The sequence below is a fragment of the Pteropus alecto genome, unplaced genomic scaffold, assembly GCF_000325575.1.
Source record: "Pteropus alecto unplaced genomic scaffold, ASM32557v1 scaffold67, whole genome shotgun sequence".
In the NCBI taxonomy this organism is placed as follows: domain Eukaryota; kingdom Metazoa; phylum Chordata; class Mammalia; order Chiroptera; family Pteropodidae; genus Pteropus; species Pteropus alecto.
The window spans coordinates 5712624-5734652 of record NW_006441061.1 but is presented as its reverse complement, the minus strand read 5'-3'; the positions used below and the strand labels follow the sequence as shown (position 1 = coordinate 5734652).

Sequence of the window (22029 nt, the reverse complement as noted above, 5' to 3'; positions counted from 1 at the left end):
CACCAACTTGTGATGAGCAGCAACCTGACCTGGTCACAGATGTGGAGGTTTTAGGAACCTCTTCCCGGTTCGAGTGCCCACCCCAAGGCTGACCCAGGACCTCTGGAGCAGAATTAAGAGGAAAATAAGTCTGTGATACTTATTTACAGCACTATGCCTTATTTTCATTTAATCCAGTGGTCATAAAATTAACTTAGGGGGTCATGACCAGCTTTAGTGAACGAAATAGAAAATAAAGTGTATCACGTATAGTAACGTATATATTTCATCAAGCTTTTACTTCAGTTCTAAGTGTTTTAATATGTGCGTACTAACTAGTTCTGGTGGAAATCTGAGTATTTCTCACATTGTAAGTCATATTTTAAAAGTCTGAAAATAACCTGTTATAATCCTGACGATAATCTCATGAAGTAGGTATTATCACCATTTTACGGCTGAGGAAACAGAAGTTCAGAGAGGTTAAGCTACCCACCCAAAGTCGCACAGCTAACATCTAGCAGAGCTGGCATTCAAACCCTAACCTATCAACTTTGGAGGCCCCATTTTCAGGCACGTACTACTATGGCCTATGAGAGAGACCCAGGCTCGAAGTCTTCCTTCCGCCACTGATCAGGTACCTGCCCCTGGTCACACCACTTCTCAGACCTCATTTTCCTCAGCTGTACAATGAGGAGCGGAGGCCCCAGGGCTTCTTCCAGCGGTAACCTATTCCATCCCATCCAGGGGCCACCACGCCCCCTCTAAACCCGGCGATCACTATGCTCCATTCCAAAAATGTTATGTAAATGGGCTCATACAGCATGTGACCACTGGGGTTGGCTTTGTGCACTTAGCATAACTCCCCGGAGATGATTCATCCAGGTTGCTGTTTGTTTCTTTCTACTGCTGAGCATTATTCCATGGGATGGATGGACCAGTTTGTTAACCCTTCACCTGCTGAAGGACCTCTGGGCTGTTTTCAGTTTGCGGCTATATAAATAAAGCTGCTACGAAGATTTGTCGGTAGGTTTACGTGTGAACCTGATTCTCCTTTCCTCGGGAATAAACGCCCAGGAGTGTAACCGTGGTAGGTGCATGATTAGTTTTATAAGCTTTCTAAAGAGCCTATACCATCAGCTGTGTTTCTGAAAGCTCCGCGGGTGATTCGAACACCCAGCCAGGGTAGGAAGTCACTCTGGGCCACGTATTTTCTGAAAGGATGCTGAAAAAGCTACGAATCCCCTTTCAACATCTAAATGTTTCCCCCGGGTTAAAAGCTGCCGAGACCATAACAGGTGCAGTACACGAGCTTCAGTTATGGCGCCGTCACAGCGCCAACGCTGCAGATGTGGCTCCATTTTTGTGGAAAACGTCTATTTTACCTAGTTTGGCTAAACCAACTGTCAAACCGACCACTCGAGTCATACTTTGCCGGGGGTTGGGGGGGAACTCACTCCCTTTTCCAACTCGCATATATGTGTTAACATGCACCCATGTGACTGCCATGTACTTCTGAACGATAATCCTAAAATGGAGGGGCGGATGGATGGTGGGGGGGGAGGGGACGGCACGAGCCTTTGCCTGGATAAAATCAGATCCCGATTCCTACAATACTTCTTACCAAGACTCTTGTGCTTTGTTTCCATGGGATTCCCCACCCAGAATTCCGGAATCGCCCCTTTTGAGGTGCCTGAGGATTTTCCCGCGCCAGGCGATGTACCACCACACACCAAAGAAGGGACGTGAAGAAAGGGGCGGGGAGAGGAGAAAGGCACGTCTCCAGCGCAGACCCAGGTCTCAGAGAGGCTCATCTTAGGAAACGGGGTGCACGGAAGTGGAAGAGCTAGAAAAGGGTTGCTCTCAACCAACCCACGGCCACCTAACCCCTGGGAGGGCTTCGTTCACGCCGGCCTGAAGACTACGGCTGGACAACACCCCATAAAGGCCAACCTCCCCGACTCCCTCCGACTCCCAGGATCTAGGTTTTAGTCCTGGCTCTTCACCCCTGCGGCATCCACCATTATCCTGCATCCAGGGAAAGTATCAACACCTCCAAGATACATTTTTCTCTTTCCAAGTAGAGACTCTGGTACTTGCAGGCTCCTACCTGTGGTGGTGCGAGTCACAGGTCGTGGCCGGGACACCCATGCCATTTGGCAGTGAGAACCCTGGCCTCTCACCACTACCTGGCACGGGCACGTCTCATCCCTCTTCCTTCTCTGAAAGTCTGAGATTAAAAAACGAATCTTTCTTCCTCACTTTTTTCCCTTTGCCTTTGCCCCATGCCGCAAGTGCTGGAAAAAAAACCTAGAAAAGACCATAGAAATATTTTATTCCAATCTTCCTATAAATAATTCATTTGCTAGTACTCCCTTCACTCTGCAAGAACATCATCAAGATGAAATCAGAAAGTGTGGTACCACCTAAAGAGGCAGTACCAGACAAACACCAAAGATCAGTCTTCGGCAGAAAAGGCAGGCGATATTTGCAAAGTCACTGGTGTGTGCCTCCTCCGCTACCCCCCAGCAACGTCAGGAACGGTGCTTTATTCACCAGAGTTCTGGTTCTGGTGCCACCTTTTTTACACAGAGGGCAGGGAGAGAGAGTGAGGCCTGTTTGGTTCAACTGAAAAAGCTTGAGGGGGCATAATTACCTAAAACTCTCCCAGGGTAGAAAAGGGGAGAAGATGCTCGCATAGCCCCTAGAAACACGGAGGGGACAATGAGGACAGTGACTTTTCCACCTGTCAGCTGGCTCTGGGCCAAACATTAGAAATCACTCAGTCAAGGCAGTTAGACAGTGGAAACCGAGACAGGGAGATTTAAGAAAATTAGGGGTGATGGGGGGACCCTAATCCCTAACTGAAGATTAAAACTGTTAATTATCTGACAAGGCTGATTTGGGATCGGAAGCTGGCAAGCTGTCCCTGAGGGTCAGAGGCCTGTTTCTGTGTCAGGGAGCTGCTGGAGCGCAGTCACGCCACGCCCATTTGTTTAAGTGTGGTCCGAGATGGCTTTTGAGCTCAGGTGGCGGAGCTGAGTAGGTGGGACAAAGCTTATATGACCTGAAAGCCTCAAATATTTACTATATGGTCCTTAAAAAACTTGCCAACCCCTGGCTTAGATTAAATTGAAATGCACAGTTCTAAGTGACTTGGCTAGTCATACTCTTAAAATTTGGTGCTTACTACTCAGAAAATTTTCTAAAGTTGCTAATCGTAGGACAGGACAAGGCAGAGCTCAAGCATCAAGCGTGTATTCCTCCCTGTGTAAGGCAGGTAAGGGAACAGAGTACGCAGGATCCCGTGGGAAAGGGACACGACTCACCCTGGCATCTGCAGAGGAAAACAGGAAATGGCACGTGCCCTAAGAAAGGACAAATGAACTGCTTTAGAAGTTCAGAGCAGAAGGCGAGTGAGGTGAGTGTGTGAAGAAGGGAGGGAGAGGGGAAAGAGAGAGGGAGGAAAAAGAACGAGAGACGAGAGAAGATAGAGAGACTGGGTGGCAGCTGAGCAGGGCACCGAAGAATGTGAAAAGTTTCCAGGAGGAGCTCTTATCTTATCCATCAATTCTGAGCCCTAACGGGGCTGAGCAGGAATCAGCCAGGCGACGAGCTGGGATGGGGGACGTGTTTCTGGAAGAGCAGAGAGCAGAGAAAGATGACGAGGCTGCCGCAGGGTGCAGAATAGGGGAGTGAGACCGGAAGGGCAGGTAGGCGACGGCCAGGCCAGGACGGGCTGGACCTCCCCGGCCACTGGAACCTGCCACGGGCCTTAGAGCAGAGGAGTGGACCCGGTCAGATGGGCTCCGGCTGTGGCACAAAGCACCCGATGGCAAAGCCGTCACACCCGAGACCTGCACGGCGATTCCTGAATTGGTGGGGTGCCCCTCAAAGACTGTTAGAAAGTGGGGGTGCCGAGACCGAAGGTGCTAACAGTTGAAGTTACTTGACTAGAAGCTGGAGGGCAGGGGCGTGCCCGCTCTCCCCGGGGCAGGGCACCAGGGCAGGCCCCGCAGGCTGAGCTGTCAGCGGCCTTGCTGGGCTCCAGGCCGGCTCAGGAACTGTCAGCTCAGAGCTGCTGGGAACACGAGCAACCCAAATCCCTTGCTGCATCAGTAACAAATCTTTCCCCTGTGTTTCGACCTAGCACTTTTTCTAATCTTGCCATCCATATGCTCGTTTGCATATCTCCACGTCCTGCATAAACCCGGTGTTAAGGTTCTTTCTGGTCGACTTTAGAGCTGAGGGACTTTTTTTTAAAGAGACCCAAGTAACACCTCCAAAACCTTCCGGGGACCTGAACTTTAACCTTCCAAAGGTTAAAGAACCCAGCTTTGCAAGAAAGTTAGAAAGTTCAGATTGCTAAAGAAGTGATCTGGTGAACTGTCAAAAAAATCCCCGAGCCAAACCAAACAGACAAAAATTGCAAAGCCTTTGGAAATCTTTACCGCATAGAAAAAAGTGACAGAACCCCTGCGCGCTGTTCACCTCGGCTTCTCTAAACTTTCACCTCACAAACAACAAGCTCGTGACCCTTAGAAAGCCGCTGGGTAAACATGAACGCTTTCCTTGACAGGATCTGTTGATCCACATATTTATTCAGAACAGAACTGGCCCGGTGACCTTCTCCCCATCGGAAGACAAGTGACAAAGGAGGCTGTGGCAGGCCCCAATGCCCAGGGTTCTAGCTAAACTCAACGGCGAATCTCAAACTCCACATGGAGACGAGGTTGGAGGAAAACGAAGTTTCTGTAATTCTGTTACTCAAACAGTGCTCAAGGGAAGAGAGGATTAACTCTGTGCAACTAACGCTGGATGTCAAAAGCCTGAGGGAAACTTCTTGTTCTTCGAATACGGCCTTGTTATGTAAGAAACAGGGATGCGGGTGCAGAGCCCGGCCCGCTGCGCAAAGGCCTTCTCGGTCCTTCCTACTGGAGGGAGCCTCACTATTTAGGAGGAAAAAGAAAAACCACGTTCATTTTCTGAATACAAAAACTTAGTCCCCACAATTTGGTGACGGACGGAGGGGAGGGGGACTTGGGGGACTGGGAGATGTGCGGTGAAGGGTTAAAGGAGTACAAATTAGTAGTGGATAGTTGGTCACGGGGATGGGGAGCACAGCAGAGGGAATGCAGTCAGCATTAATATGATGGCTGGGTGGAGGGCCAGGGGAGGGAGGCAGCAACTGGGGGGATCGTTTTATGTACTATATAGAGATCTAACCAATGTACTGTATACTTGAAACTAATTAAAGAAAAAAAAAAAACAGTCCCCAAAAGGCAGACATGCAAAAAATTATGGTTCTCAAAAAAGAGGTGAAAATACACAACATAATAATGAACTGAAACTTCGAGTGAGAGTCTGGACCTACTAGTGACCTACTAGTTACATCTGCCAGCTCCCTAAGTTTCCTTTCATCAATAGGTTTTACTAATTTTTTTCGAATCTGTATGCAAAGGATTAATGGGAGGAAAAAGTCTGCAAAACACCCGCAGTTTCATTTGCAAATATCTAGGCGTTCCCATGCAGAGGACACGGTGAACACTATTCAGTGCGTTTCCGCTTCGACTCCACACAGTGGGTGAAAACAAGGTTGAGTTGTGAAATGTATTGATCTCGATTTCTGGAAATGGTGGGCCAGAGAGACACTGTCCATTAACGAGATATGTGTTCAGAGCCAGACAACTTAGTTCTACTTTTCTATTGATGTCTGCTAAGAGGAACTGAAGCATGATTGCCCTGAAAAGGTGGAAAGGTTGCTTTGCTTTACAGCATTTTGCTAAGGCAAAAATGCGGACAGTGCCATGAGCCACATGTGGTCTAAGAAATCACTAACACCTACCACACATAAAGAGATTACGGGGTACCACTCCGGAGCAGCAGTTTAAACGGTCGCCTTAGTTCTAAGGGCCCTGGGGGAGATACTCTTATGTGTGCGATCAGAAACATAAACTTTGTTTTAAAAAGACAAGAATGTTTATACCCAAATGAGGTTGTTCTCTTAAAATCTTCAGTGTGAAATCTATACGATTATTCCAAAAAGGACCCCACATCTAAAAATAATGGTGATCGCCTCTTAGACTCCTCAAGACCGGGGAAATCAGTATTGCCAAATCACATTTTTTTTCTATGTACATAAAAACATGTTTGTTTGTTTTTTAAAGAGATTACACGATATATACTGTTGTACACCTTGATTTTTTTCACAGAAATATGATATATCTTTCACAGATATATCACAGAAATATGTACACACATACATGGTTGAATGCATACGCAGCCTGACGGGACAGAGAGAAGACTGTGGCCCGCCACTATGTGGATACTCACATCCAGCCTAGTATACTTCAGAATCCCTTTTGTAATCATACTTTGGAGAAGACAAAATATGATAAAAATACTTCAAGTTCTCTGCAGAAACACATCTGACAGATACTCTGCCCAGGTGCTTGTGACAGGCACATCTAAGGGATTCCAAATTTGGGGGGTGGCGATGGAGAAGAGTATACACACAAAACAAGATGCACTAAAGAATAAGGGATGCTTCTAGCGAGAACCCATCATAAACGGGAATGGAGCAAAACCCAGCAAACGGACTGCAGAGAGGTGACCCCCACCCTTTCTCCTTTCTTTAAGGTCAAGGTGGAGTCATTGCTTCCTCAGAGCTATGTACCAAACCTTAGCTTTTCTTTGCAGAAAAGTGGGAACCTCGATTCCCACAGGTGTACTGGAAGAACGGAGGGCTAAATGCAGCAAAACTCTTGAATCTGTCAAATCACATCTAAGCCGATGCTCGAAGGCCACGTCTTCACCTTCCAGCCCAGCTGAAAGATGCCTGTATTATCAAGGCAAATAAGAACTCGAGTGCCGGAGAATTGCTGAGAAAAATCCTCCTAAACACGTCCCCTCAACCACGGCTCTTCAGAGTGACGTCGGAGAGGGCAGTTAAGGAGAGGGCTGACACGAAGTCCACCTGAACCGGCAGGTTCACTAGCATCCGAAAGGCAAAGAGATTGTAACACTTACCTCCATCGTCCAAGGGCCGTTTTTGTACTCCATATCCATACACGGAGGGGTCCACCAGCGGCGTGGAATTATTCAAGTGAGGAATTGAGTCGATTTTAGCAGCAATCTACAGAGAGAATCAGATTTAAACATTCAGTGACAAACCATGGCTTTGTCTGAGGGAGGAAGGACAGGAGTCCTCTTTGAGGGGCTGTTACCCCATTTCTCCTCTCGACCTAGATTAATGTAAGGGACTGTCATGCTAGGACAAGCACTTTTCACCGTTAAATAAGTTTTCTTTTAGTCTTAATAATAATGTGTCTTTAGAAAGAAAACACTTCAAAAAACATGTCTTCTACAAGCAAATTAGTATTTTTAAGTCATCGCTTAAAATACAGGTATACTGTATTTGAAGGAAAAAAGCAAGGCAATAATATGAAAAACTTTGCTCAAAAGGTTTTATCACAGGATTCCTTTAAGAAACAAATCCCCCAACAACAGTTAAAAGGCCGTGCTTGCTCATATGTGACAACTCTTCAGGAATATATCCATCCCATTAACTCTGACGTCCATGAAAGTGACGAGGACTCTACAGAGATATAAAACGATGAGCTGTTCTTCACCGGAAGTGTCCAAACAGCAGGGGTATGAGTGTCTGTCTGTCCACACGATTTCAGGATTTCTGCACTAGAGAAAGTGAGATGATCTCTGAGAGCTATTTCAACTTTTAATATTTATTATCAGTTAAAGAACAGAACACAGCTATTAAATTTTCTTCCCCAGAAACAAATGCTATGTAGAACTTCTTACTTATCTACTTTGTTGTCATTAGGAAATTAAATGTGATCTTTATAATAGCAGATCTTTGACTTAATCAAAGGAATGTTTACAGTGACTGTCCTTGATGTTAGTCCCTACATTAAGCCTAGCGCAGCTGCCCCACAGAGCAAAGCCTTTACAGGTTGTTCTCCAGAGCTTGTCCCAATGTGCCCACAAGTCCAAGACCTGGGACACATGTAAAGATGAATCGCCCTAAACAAACCAACAACTAAATACGATCATGACAATGAAAACCCAAGGCGAGATTTAAATGTTAGGTATCCTTCAAAAAAAATAAATAGATAAACATCAGGTGTCCTAGGTCAGGACTCGTCCCTTCCATTTACTAGTTTTGTGGTGTTGGGCAAGTCTCTTTCCTCCCTGCTAAGGATCCTCTAGGTATAATACCATCTACTTCCTAGGTTTTGGAAAGATAACAACATAGTCTGAACACAAAAGAGCTCAGTATGGTACACAAGAAAGTACTTCACAAATACCAGGGCTGCAAACCAAGGCAATTCACCCAACAAACATTGCCTACTATGTACTGGGCTGTTCCCAGCACCAGGGTTCCTGCAGTGAGCAAGGATAACCAGGTCCCTGCTCTCTCAGGGCCAGCAGCTGGTGGGGAGTCACAGGTTCACAAGGTGACCAATAAACAGATCACCTGAGCTGGCGATAAGTATGATGCTAATAAGAGAACAGAATGACAAACAGAAAGAGCTTAGGAGAGCTACTTTAAACAGGGTGGGCAGGGCAGGTCGCTATGACAGGACATGTAATCTGAGACTTAAATGATAAGGAGGAGATGGCTAGACAAAAGAGAAAGTTTTCCAAGCAGAGAAAGCATCTTGTACAAAGGCCCTGAGGCAGGAGCAAACTTGGTAGGTGTGAACTTGGAGAGAAGTTAATGTCACTAGAGTAAAAGGAATTATGTGTTCCAAGAAGTGGCCAAGGGCCGAGGGCCAGTCACGTGGGCCTTTACGGGTCATGGTAAGGGGCTTGGATTTTATCGGAAGGGTGATGGGAAGCACTACGAGGCTTACTAAGGCGAGTAATGTGATTTGCTTCTAAAAGATCCCTTTGGACAAGGCAAACTGATCCTAAGGGAACCAGAGTAGAACACGGCATTTAAGCGGTATTCTAGACCAGGGGTCGGAAACCATGGCTGTGAACCACCTGCTTTTGTAAATAAAAGTTTTATTTGAACACAGCCACAGCCACGTGTTTTCACTGACGAACTACACAGAGACCACATAATGTGTAAAATCACGTATATAAAAATAAAAATAAATATAAAATTTACTATTCAGACATTTAAAGAAAAAGTATGCCAATCCCTGTCTAGGATAGAGATGATGGTGACCTGGATGGGTACTTGTTTAAAAACATTATTTTAAGTAGACAATTAAAATACTATGAGAGACAGCTTGATAGAAATCCCACCTCCCACATCCAAGTCTCTCAGGGCAAATGGCCATTGGCTCCAAAACAAAATGCCACATAAATCTTGCCTAACAGCATTCTACCACCTACTTGCAATCTTGCTCCCCATATTTGTTTTGGATACGCCTGCGGAGGCTGGCTACCTACTTAAGGCACAAAAGTTGCCTTTAAGAACTGGCTGGTAAAGCAGGTGGGTTAAAAAGGTGAGAACACTGCGGTGTCTTGTGCCCCACGAGACTGTCATCTGCCACAATAAACTGAGCACTAAATGGCTGATGGGAAGGTTTTCAAGATTATTGGCCTAGCTGTTTTCCAAAGACAGACCAAAAGGTTCTCAGCAGACAGTGAGGAAAACCCCAAAACACAAATGAAACCGGTATGACTTTCAGCGGAGTCCCCAACAGCACGCATGCCACATCGCTCTCAAAGATGGGACCCCAAAGAGAAGCTGTACACATGGGGCACTCCCTTACTCCCCTCTGATGATGCCTCTGGGCTTCTAGATCTTTTCCTTTCCTTCCAAAGTAGCTAAAATGTTCTTCCTGAGTCCTTGGCCTTCCTTCTAATTTATACAGTATGTTTCACATGTTGCCAGAACGTTATTTTTCCCCAAAGCCAATATGCCAAGGGAGTTACAATAGTTTCCTGTTTCTAAGGATTATATCAATAAGCATCCTTCCAAAAGGTGACTGAAGCTTTCGGATTTGTTCTTAAATCACGTTTGCTTCAGGTATTTATAATTTGGGAAATATCCACTATGAGAGCAGTACCGAATGATGGTTCTGCGGTGCAGCGCTGAAGTCAACAGCCTGCATCTGAACCCGGGCTAAACCAATGCTGGATGTATGAGTTTAACGTTACAATATACGACTATCGTAATTTACACTATGTTGCATCGCATATTATAGTATACTGTAAAAAACGTGTCCCTTTATTCATACAAATAAACCTTGTTCCAAAAAACGATTTTAAACGTCCACTATGATAACTAGTTAAAATTTAATGAGTACTTACTATGTGCCAGGCACTCTGCTAAGGGCATTTTAAAGATGCTATCTCATTTATTCCATACAGTGATTTTCTGGGAGGCTGCTTTTATTATTTCCACTTTTAAGATAAGGAAAAGTGAGAAGCTGAGTGCCCGCCCAAAGTTACACATCTTGAACGTGACAGAAACGGTATTTAAGCCGGGGCCTGCCTAACTCCGGCTTCTGTAACTACAGCCCCGGGCCACCTCCCTTTGTTCCAACTAACACTTTCTAAAACATATTTCATTTCCCGGGGACCTAAAACCTAATGATGCCCAGGACGCAGACCTCCAGCAATTCCTCGCATGGTAAATGGTTGTTCTGAACAGCGGCTGCTTAAGAGAAGTGGGACCCATTCTCCATGAGTGACAGTGAGGGCCAGAAAAGGAGTCACTGAAGCCAGGAACTCCAACGAAACCAAGGCCACGCCAGTCCTTATCTGAAAGCATGACCTTGAGGGGACTCTGCTACCGATTTCCTACCACTTTAGTCATTTTTCCCCCTTTTTGGGGGTAAGTGGAGAAGAGAATGGGTTATTTCACTATCTGTGCTATTTCGAGCACAGTAACAGATGAAATATAAATCAATGTGACAGACTTCATTTAACCTCCACTGGCAGTAACTGCGGAAATGTGGAGGAAGGCAGCACGGGACCAGGAGTCAGCCAGCTCCTCTGTGTGAGACCCTGGGCGAGACCCTCGATGGCCTGCTCCCTGGTGCACTTGCCTGTAAAATGCAGGCACAAGCTAAACCAGGGTTTTCCAAAGAGGAGCACACAGGTGATCTGGGAGGTGTATGGATGAATAATTGTAAATATACGTGCATATTGGTAAATATATATACACACACACACGTACATATTTCTTACGGTTAGCTTCGATGTATGGCAAAGTTTTTCACTTCTGGTAATTAGTTTTCTTTGGAAAAATTTTCCAAGTAAATCTAAATTTTAAAATATGAAGTAAACAGAATATTGGAAGGTTCACTGACATGGCAAAAATTACAAAGGCGGTACACAAATCACTAACGTTCATAAACATGGCAATCAATTATTCCCAGCGCATGCTGTTAAGACTAAAAGTCTCTGGCAGGTTTCATAATCAAAGCGGTTCATCCTATAAATTTAAATCGGAAGCTGTGAATATTTCCACAACTTTACACTTAGAAGAACTTCATACTAAATAGAAAGAGGCATCGCCACCTGAGTGCCAGCGAGTCATCCGCACACTGTGTCCGTGCAGTTAAAGACAGCTACTGATGATTTTCACGCTTCCAGCAGTAGAGGTGAAAGCTCACAGCACCCAGGGAGCAGGAACCCGACTTTCCCTGGGACCTCTGCTCTAGTCACCCAGAGTGGCCCTGCGTGGGCCGTGGAGAATACATGGGCTGGGCTGAAAGTCTCTGCTTCCCAGAGCAGGACGAAACAGTATGTGGCCAGAGCAGCCAAGGCCAGTGGCTAAGGGCCAGTCCCAGAGGCCAGGGTCTGCAGTCCCAGTGCATAGGGGCAGGTCCTCGTTCTGCACCCACTTCCTAAAAGGTTATGGCGAAGACAGCAGTCTACCAGATTTACCACACTGACTAGGAGCCTCGTGGTGCCTTCACTTAACCTTCACAGTGACCTTCTAAAGTAGCTACTATTCTAGTTACTGTGGGATTTGTATCCATGGGGATAACGAGGTAACAATGTAAAGCACCCAAAACAATGCCAGGCACACGGTAAGGAACAAGAAACGTTTGCTATTTTAACCTTTAATTGAAGGTAATAGTACAGGAAATACACGGATACATTTACAGCTCACTGATTCCCACATACTAAAATGCTTTTGGAATTAGCATCCAGATCAAGAAACAAATATCGCCAGTTCCCCAGTAGCCTGCCTCGTGTCCCATTCAGCCACTACCCAACCCCATTTCCCAAGGGCAACCTCCTAACTTCTAATATTAGCTATTAAAAAAATATATTACTACCATCATTGATCTCCACTTTACAGATGAGGAAACTGTGGCTTAAAGAAGTTAAGATAACTCGGCTGGTGACTAAGCTAGTGAGTGGCAGAATCAGAATGCGAACTCACAGTCTGAACCCAAACTCTTAATAACCTTCACTTCACTCCACTATCCCCCAGGGGTTTTGTGACCATCAAATGAGAGACCATAAATGCAAGTCCTTGCCTGGCACCCAGCACAGCACAGGCTGAATGAACGGTAGCTATAGTTGTTATCGGCGATGGGGCTCCAGCTGATCCTGCCCTATTTATCGGCATTAACCAAAACAAGGAATTCTGTACGTCAATCAAATAAGATATCGGCTCTTCTTAGTAGCTGACAACTTCATGTCACGCCACATTTGGGGAGAATGAAGTACTCCCTCGTCTGTTTGCGGAGCACTTTATAAACTACCTCTACACAGCAAAACCTCACTGAGAGAGTTATTGGTTACACTGTCTCCCTACTATAGGGAGAGCTTTGAAGAGCAAACCTGTTCCAACCACTTGGTACCCCTCGGACAAAGATTCCTTAAAACTGGGGGCTCCAGGGCTCAGCTTTAGAATTCCTGAATTTACATACAAAACTATTAAATATTTCTGAGGAGAGGTTCAAAGTTTTCAAGAGTCTTTAGAAGGTCCATGGTCCAAAAAAGTTAAAGAACAACTTCCCTAATGCATACATAGCAAAGTGCTCGGCACATAGAAGGTACTCATTAAACGTTTGCTAAATTTAAAGTGGATACGAGAAGCCCATCTGCAGGCAAAATGCTGAGATGACCAGCTGAGGCTCTAAGCTGAAATACTGTTCCAGCTGGGATCCACCCACCAAAGGCCCTACAGATGACATGTCCGTTAATTTGCTCCCCTACGTTCCAGCTAATTCCACCAGCATCCTTCAATGAATGCATTGTTCAGATTCTGCGGTGGATGTCTCACTGAGATGGAAAACTACCCAACTACCTCTGTGAGGGAACCAAGTACTTCTTAAGATACAGAAGACATGGGTCCAATAACTATTGCACGTATTACCTATTAGTGCCTCTGAGAAAGCTGCTTTAACTTCCTTTGGCTCATTATTTCCAAACATAAAATGAGAATTATAACCCCGATCCTGAATACTGCACCTGGCTACGGTGAGGATCTAATCCACAATAAGATAAAACCAGCTGCGGACTTGTCTAATTTATCTTTGCACTGGTCCAGCATCCAGCGAGAAGCGTCGGACTCAGCAGATCCTCAAATAATGGCAGGTAACCTGAATCGCATCGCCACTTCCACTAACACTACTCAGTCTTGCAGGCGATTTGTTATCATCTGGTATGAAAAGTGCAGTTCATGCCTCCAAAAGTATTAGCTATGCTTTCCCAAATGTCTTTATAACGAAACTCCAAACGTTAAACGCTTTCAAGAGGGACGATTCATAACCGTGAAAGGACGGCAGAAAAACCGGGGACAGGGGAGTCTGAACGGACACCGGATACAAAGGGGAGTTTGAACAGACACCCGATACGAAGTCCTCACTTGACATCACTGACAGGTTCTGGGAACTGCAGCAAAATGACATATAAAGAACCCAATTTTACCACAGGGTAATGATATAAATAAGAGCTAAGTTCCTGCAGCACTTCATCAACATTACAACAAAATGACCCTGAACGAAGATGTTATGTGAGGACCGTATTATAAAGCAAACAAACCAAAATAATATGGCCATTTTTTTTTTTTTTTCAGATCCAGCTAGATGGAAGCTCTGTTTGTGGACCTGAAGGGAGCATTGGGATTATCTAACTCAGGGGTCCCCGGCCCCTGGGCTGCAGACGGGTACCGGTCTGTGGCTTTAGGAAGTGGGCCACACAGCAGGAGGCGAAAGCAAAGCTTCATCTCTTTGCAGCTGCTCCCAGCACCGGCATCACCGCCTCAGCTCCGCTTCAGATCATCAGGCATTAGATTCTCATAGGAGCCCCAGTCCCTGGTGCCACAAAGGTTAGGGACTGCTGCTCTAGCTCAACATTTCCTGAAATCTGTGCCACAGAACGTGATGCAGTTTTATGAAAAGAGGGTGTGAAGTGACCTAACTTCAAGATATTTACAATGCGTATCCCAAACTCTTGTAGGACTTAACGCACTAAGCATACTGAAGGCTCTGAGAAGTCTTGAAGCCAATTCACCTTTATTTAACCCTGTATTCCCCAAACTTATCTATCCACGAGCCCTTTTCCGTGGAAGATATAACAGCCTGTAGATCAAACACTGAGAAAGGCTGACCTCACAGGAGACTCAGATCTCCTAATCCCACATCCAGAGCTCTTTCCACTACAAATTGCAAATAAAAACCAGAGAAGCTGGGCTCGCAACTGAATAAAGGATGAGGAAAATGGCTGTTGGCTAGGCATTCAACAGGCAGTGTGAAACCAGAGCCAAGCAGTGGGAATGACGGCAGCCCGGACAGCCAACGCCCCTGCAAAGGGGCAGCTGCGACCCCACACCTGCTGAGCATCACTGCAGCAGGATGTGGGAGCAGTGTCGCCACGCCCTTTGTAGAGAAGCTCGAAATCTCAACTGTGATGTGCAGCCACTCTTCCTTCTCAGTGCTGGCACCCTGTAGGTCAAAGCGAGCATGCCCGCGGGCCACTGCGAGCCTTCCCCAGCCCATGAGCCACCCGCTGGAGAACGCTGGTCCAGGATGATACACATAAGCCATCAGATTTTTAAAGACGAACCAGCCAGCCGAAAAGGAGAAAAGCCTTGGAGGCACACACACTGTTCATTTAGTATCTATCTTTCAACACCAAGTATGAAGTTCGGTGCTTCCACTGAAGTGTGGTGACCTAAGTGGGCTCATCACATCGTCAAGACCCTTTAACAAGGACTCACTCTTTGCAGGGTACTTTGGTCCTATCAAAGATACAGGAGCAGCCCAGAGATTTCCTGTAGACACTGGTTTTCTTCAAGTGTTTAAAAATGCTGAAATGAATGTACACGTATAACTTAAGTCTCTAGTGAAATGACTTGAGTTTCTTGAGTTTCTTGGGCATGGAAGAGACAGTCTCAGTGGAGTACAACTTGAACTGACTGAGCGTTCAGCATACCGGACTTGGCCATGAGTCAGAAACATCATACATTCAGAAAGCGAAGGGAGCATCTCTCAGGGAGTACCCAACGGCCAATGAACAGCTTTTATTTGAATGGTGCATGCGCATTCCCTCAAAGATTTGGTGCTTGCAGTCGACACACACGCCAAACCATCTACTGCTCAGGCTCAAAGTGTGAAACACTAGCACTGGGAGGCATTTTCCGGAGAACTGTGGAATTGTGAGGCCCCACACTAACCAATATATTTCCAAAACAAACAAACAAACAAAAGAATAGGTTCTAAGGTTACTTCCTACTGATTCTACAATGGCTTGGTCACGATCATTTGGGTGCAGAATCACCATGTCGCCAATTCCATGAGACAGCAATTTCACTGTATGTACGTGGATAGGATACTCGAGTTATGCAACACAGAGGCACTGACTGGATCTAGATCAAAATTGGAGATTAAAGTCCTAAAATGCATTAGCAGATTGGCCAGAGAATTTCTTCTATTTAGTTGATGACTGGCAGGCAGCTGGTCCAGCTTGTGGAAGGCTGCTGGGAATCTGCATGGGATTTCTGGAGACGTTTTTATCTTTTTAGAAAAACAAAGCTGATTTGTACCTACTCGTCCATAATCTCCATGAGGCCCCCTTACAGCCTAGACAGTCAGGGTCGAGGTGCAGTGTAGCCGCCAAACAAGATGACCTATCCTGGCTTTGCGTCCACATCCCCCCCTCACTGGGATCCTGCTCTCTAAACAAGTTGCAGAAATAGTACCTTTTGCCAACATGCCGGTGACTTGTGAGAACTGAACATGATGGAGTTTTTAATACCCAGTAGTTTTAGATCTTTATCGATGAGACTAAATCAGATCACACTTCTACATTTGTGCACTTCCCTACAGAGTGGCTGTACTATCCGTTTGTGCCAAACACTAATTCACCATGCGTTTTCACTGCTGGGGAAAATTTTAAATTTTATGTGACATCTTTGGACACTCCTTTTCAATCTAGGAATACCATGCTCTGAGTGAACTAACAGCAGCAACTGGTTGGTTCCCTTTTGTTGGAAAAAGTCCAAAGGCTACACAAGGAGGGTCCTAGGTGCCAGGGAGAAGTTGAATGAACCACGTGCAGGCCTCCAAGGACCAGACTTCACAGAAACTGCAGGTTCAAATCCCAGCAGTGTCGAATCAGACATGATGGTCTTCTAGATAAATATACTGAGCACCAGACAAACTTATGAGGGCTTTACAGACTGTTGCTGGTGTTTATAAGGACACGCAAGAGCGGGGAAAGCTTTGAAATCATTTAAATAAATACACTGTCTTTTATTTTTAGTTACTGGGGGAAAAAAATCACATCTCTGCAACATGCTGTGTGTACAATAAAGACATAAAACCACCATCATCCAGATGCCCAAACGATATGAGATCCTTTGAGATAAACTTTACTATAAGCATATGGTATGTTTGATTTCTAACATTCCATTCTTGCCCAATGCAAATCTATAAATAAACCTAAAATTACACACAAACCTGTTTTTTTTTCCTTTAGTTTTTAAAGGCCGTCAAATCCTTGGAGACAGTACCGACCTCCAGCTGTTAACGTGCAGAAGTAATACACTTACAGCAGTGTCTCCACTGGGCTATTACTGCTCCAGTCAATGGTGCATTTCAGAGCTGGGAACATTTCCAAAGAGGTTTTCTCTGCTAGTAGGACACAGCACTGCTTCAACAATCCACATTAGGTCGGCATTTAACAGAGGGTCTCCCTCCCGCACGGGCAGGTTGTCCAAGAATATGAGTTCAACCACTGGCTCAAGAGAAGCCAAGTCTTCCCAAGGGTTCAAAATTCATTTTATGTTCAACTACAGGCCTTCTGCAAACTGAGGATCTGAGCTCTTTAGGGTAGTGACTATCATTCTTCCTGGATATAGAAGGCCAACATGGTGACTGCCAGGCATCGGCACAGAGGGAAAGCCATTACACATTAGTAGCCAGAGGAAAAACAAGGTTCAGGACCCTGGACTGTGAGGACAGCAGTGTAACACGCCGGCGAGCAGAGTGGTGGAAAGGGAGCTGGATGGCACGTTCATCCTTACAGACACGGGCTGGCTCCGAAGTCTAAGTAAGATGGATACGCGCTACTATACTGGCTCGTGCCTAAGCAGTAAGTGACAAGTCATCAGATACAATTTTAGGTGGAACCACGGGTTTGGAAAGTTCTGGGATCCAATATTTCAGCATTAAAATGAAAAGTCAGTATCTGGGAAACAGGTAGGGTTCCCTCCCTTGGAATACTGGAAAGAGATGTAAAGACCATATCTTCAACCGACCAAGTGGATCTTCTAACGCAATGAGTCCTGTGGCTTTCTGTTAGGAATCAAGCAGTGATTAGTTATAGCCCAACTTTTAAAATATCGGTTAGTATGCCTATGATTAAATAGGAAGGGATGATGAACATAAGACACTTAGCAAAAAAAGTTTCAGCGTTAGAGCTAACTTGTCAGTACGTTTTACATACAAGGTTCTAAGCACCATGCCAGAAGTCAGAGTATTTCTGGCAGGTCCCACATTCATTCTCCAGGGAAGCCTGCAACCTCTTTTAAAAAATCAGTTTACTTAACTCTGACAAAATGCACAACATTGTCAGATGATAGTTTCACTGTTGGAATGAGTCCATATCACCATTCTCCTGGAGAGAGGAAAAACTATTGCCCATAAAACTTTTCTACGTCTTGCGGGCCACCCACACCTACTTCACATTTTCCTCTCCCCGCTCTCCAAGAACATCCTCAAAAGATACCCTCGAGTCCCTTCCACTCCACCCTCGAAATACAGGACGTCCGAAAACGATGTTTTCCAAGTTTTAAGAAGCTACGGGACCGGAGACAGCCGTCTCCCGTCTATACCTGCGTCCTCACCGTGAGCTTCCCAGTCCCCAACCCCGTGCGAACCTCAGAACCCCACGCCGGCTGCCCTGAAGGTCCAGTCCCGGCCTCACGCGATGGGGCCGGGCGTCCCGGGCAAACTCTTTTCCAGCGGCTGCAGGCACCTGGGGGACCCGCCCGACGGGTTGGGCCTGGGCCTCGCGGCGGCGCCTCATCTCTCGGCTCCTCCCGGCTGCAGGAGCCCCTAGGAACGGCCAAGTCCGACTGAAGGGTCAGCCCGAGCAGCTCCCGGCCCAGGCCCGACCCCCTCCTCCCCATCGGGCCCGGCCCGGCTCCGCCTCGGGCTCCCGTGCTCCTGCCAGCCGGCCGCGCCCCGTACCTGCCGGACCCGGTGCAGGGCGTCCACGAAGCCCTCGGCCTTCATCCCCACAGGAGCGCTCTGCCCCTGCACCAGCTCCGCCATTACCGCCCCCGCCGCCGCCGCCGCCGCCGCTCGGCTGCCCCGTCCCGCCACCCCCTCCGCTCCGGGACCCGTAACCGGAAAGGGAAAATCGCCCCACTTCCGGCGGAAGGGAAGCTCGACGCGAGAAAGGCCGCGTCTGAGGGGCGGGATCAGGCCACGTGACCGCGATCCGGTTGGATGCAGGGGCGGGGCCGGGGGCGGGGCCGGGGCGGCCGGGGGCGGGCCCGACACGCGAGACCGCTGTCTGGTCCCGCCCTTCCAAGGCGCGATTAGGTCCAGGGCGGTCGGGGATGTCGTGACAGGCCCTTGAGGTTCGGAGGTGGCCCGAGATGTCCGGCTGTCGGCGCTTCGGAAACTCAAGAGAAGAGTGACATGGCTTTCCCAAGACGGCACTCCGAGCAGTCCTAGTTCACTAAGAGCCTGACCCTGGGCAGCCCCTTCTAGAAAGGGCCATTGGTTTGGAATATTGGGACAGAGCACTTTGAAACGGCACCCTCAGGACCCAGAGGGGTGGCCGGAGGGCAAGGGACAGCACCACAAAAAGTCAGCACCCGTCGTTTGCAGGTTGTCCCGGGCGCGAGTTCTTGCGCTGTGATCAGTTCGCACTAGGAAAGGCCAACGCCACACCTGGGGTCGCCTAGCGACACACCTCAGGAAGGACGGACGGAAGGACGCTCCCACTAGAAAGCCGGCACGGTGTCTTCTTACACATTCCTCTAGAAATCTGGGACTCTGGGGAAGCAGGAAATGCCACAGGACCATCACCGCTTCCGCGCCTGCTGAGTCAAGACCCGATTGTAAGAGGGCTTCTTGGAACGCTGGAGTAACTTTTTTAAATGGTAGTAACTAGGTGTAGAAATTTCAAAGCAAGGGAAGGAATCTTAAAGCTGGAACGCACTTGAGCCTTTTAAGGTGGACCTTAGAAATGAGTGAACAAAACCCCAGAAAAACGAGGCTGAGGGGCTTGGACGCACATCTTGGGGGCAGGTCCAAACCCACGTGCTTATCTTTGGATTAACAAGATCGCCCTTATGATAAATATTTCGCAAGTCCCATGGTGCCAAGGAGTTGGATTTTAAGGGAGAGTCATGTTGTCAAGCATTTTATGCCCATCTCAAAGATATGAAAGGAGCTAAGCGCTTAGAGGGGGAAATAAAAAAGTAAAATCCAATGTGATTTATTTTGATCCCTCGTGTGTCAGCATGCTCACAGAGCTTTGGGTTGGGGGGGGTTAATATAAATAATAACTGGCCAGTAATCAAAGAACAGTTCTTCATTTATTAATGACTTCACCACTAGACTGTGAGTTCCTTTAGAGCAGAGACTGAGTTTTATTTTTCTGTTTGGCTAGAGCTTGGCACATACGTAGCAGGTGCATAGGAAACTTATTTCGAATTGCATAATGCCATATTAGTATAATTCCTAAATTACGGTAAAATAAAAGAACTCGGCAAATTTTTTTTTCAGATCATATTTTTGCAATGTTGAGGATAATCACTTTCAGACAAAATGTTTCAACCTGTATAGGAAAACACATAGTTGGCTGTGTTGCTGTTACTGTGCTATCATGAAGCAGAACCAACACATGCCAACGCATCTATTCGTGGCCCAGCCCAGGTGTGTTGAGTGTTTTAAATTGGCTAGGCCTGTAAAAATCAAGGATATGTCATCAGCTTTCAGGAACAGGGATGATTCTATTGACCCAAGGCCAGCGATACTTGTGTTTTGCATATTTTTAAAAATTCTGAAGTATGTCGATTCATTCAAATTCTAGCTGCTTCTCCCTCTGAGAATAGTGAAAACAAGGTTGTTGGCCCAAATATAAGGCATATTCCAGGGTTTTGTCCAAAGACCATAAAATGTCTAACTAGGGAGACTAGGTTCTGGTTCTACCTCTTTTACTGGTGCAGTAACTTTGAGCAACTCACTTATTTCTGGGGGCACGGAAGAGGAAGATCACCCCAGACCCTGTCAAGTCTGCTGTTATATGTTCTATTGATACCCCAGACTTCATCATGTCAGCGTTTATCACAACTGCTTTAACATCACCATGTAATTGTTTATTTCCTGTCTTTTCCACTAGAATAAAGCTTCTACTGAGAGACGGACCGTGCTTGCCTTGTTCATTGCTCTCCCTAGCATCTAACACAATGCCTGGCATTTTGTTGGCACTAATCCCATTTATGAGGGCTCTACTCCCATGACCTAATCACCTTCCAAAGGCCCCCACCTCCTAACACCATCACATTGGCCATTCGGATTTCTACACATGGATGTTGGTGGACACAAACATTTAGCCTATAGCAAATGTTAAGGGTTCTTAGTATGCTGTGGATACAAGTCTTTTAAAAGATACAAGATCTGCAAATATTTTATCTCAGTCTGGAGCTTTTCATCATTTTGCAGAGCCCAAGTTTTAAATTTTGATGAAGCCCAAGTTATCTTTTTGCGGATCATGCTTTCGATGTTTTATCTAATAAGAGAACTGCCTGGTCCAAGTTCACAAAGATTATCTCCTATGTTGTGTTCTAGTAATTTTATTGTTTTGGGTTTTGTATTTAGGTCTATGATTTTGAGTTACTTTTTGCATAAGGCGTGCAGTATGGCTCAAATTAATTTTGCTTTCATGAGAATGTCGAATTGTTTCAGCACTAATTGTAAAAGGGATGATCCTAGCTCCATGGAATAGCCTTTGTACTTTTGTCAAAAAATCGATCACGGAGGTGTAGGTCTATTTCTGTACTCTCAGTAATAATATTCCATTGATGTATGTGCCTATCTTTTCACCAACACCATACTGTCTTGATTACTGTAGCTTTATAGTAAATCTTAAAATTAGGTAGTGTAATTCCTCCAACTTTATTTTTTATCAAAATTGTTTTGGCTATTTAAGTTCACTTATCTTAGCATATGAATTTTAGAATTAGCTCATCGATAGCTATGAAAAATGTTATTACTATTTTGTTTGAGATTGTCATTGAGTCTTTAAATCAGTTTGGAGAAAATTGTTATCTTAACAATAGTGAGTCTTCCAATCCATTAACAGTATGTACCTCTGTATTTATTTTTGTCTTTGATTTCTTTCACCATTGTTTTATAGTTTTCAAGATGAAGATCCTACACGTATTGTGTTAGATGTACATCTAAATATTTCATGGGGAATTTTGAGGGGCTATTGTAAATGGTACTCTTAAATTTTTGATTTTCAATTGCCCATTACTGGTATATAGAAATTTATTGATTTTTATATTTTTATATTAAACTTTTATCTTTAAACCTTGTTAAACTCACTAGTGGCTTTTGGGGGGGTAGATTTCTTGAGACTTTTCTC

At 45.8% G+C, this 22029-nt stretch overlaps 1 protein-coding gene across 3 annotated transcripts in view; it reads right to left on the bottom strand.

Moving 5' to 3' along the window:
- The window catches only part of FUBP3 (far upstream element binding protein 3), a 48969-nt gene extending 30189 nt beyond the window's left edge, over positions 1 to 18780 (bottom strand). The window contains exons 1-2 of one of the 3 annotated variants that reach the window (XM_006918059.3): positions 18615 to 18780; positions 7006 to 7111 (exon numbers count right to left, since the gene is read on the bottom strand). In XM_006918059.3, coding sequence (XP_006918121.1) covers positions 7006 to 7111; positions 18615 to 18698 — 190 coding nt within the window. In that variant the 5' untranslated portion in view covers positions 18699 to 18780. The remainder of the gene's footprint in view (positions 1 to 7005; positions 7112 to 18614) is intronic. The other 2 variants (XM_015594237.2, XM_006918060.3) reach the window with 2 other exon arrangements.
- Between the last annotated feature and the right edge of the window lie 3249 nt (positions 18781 to 22029).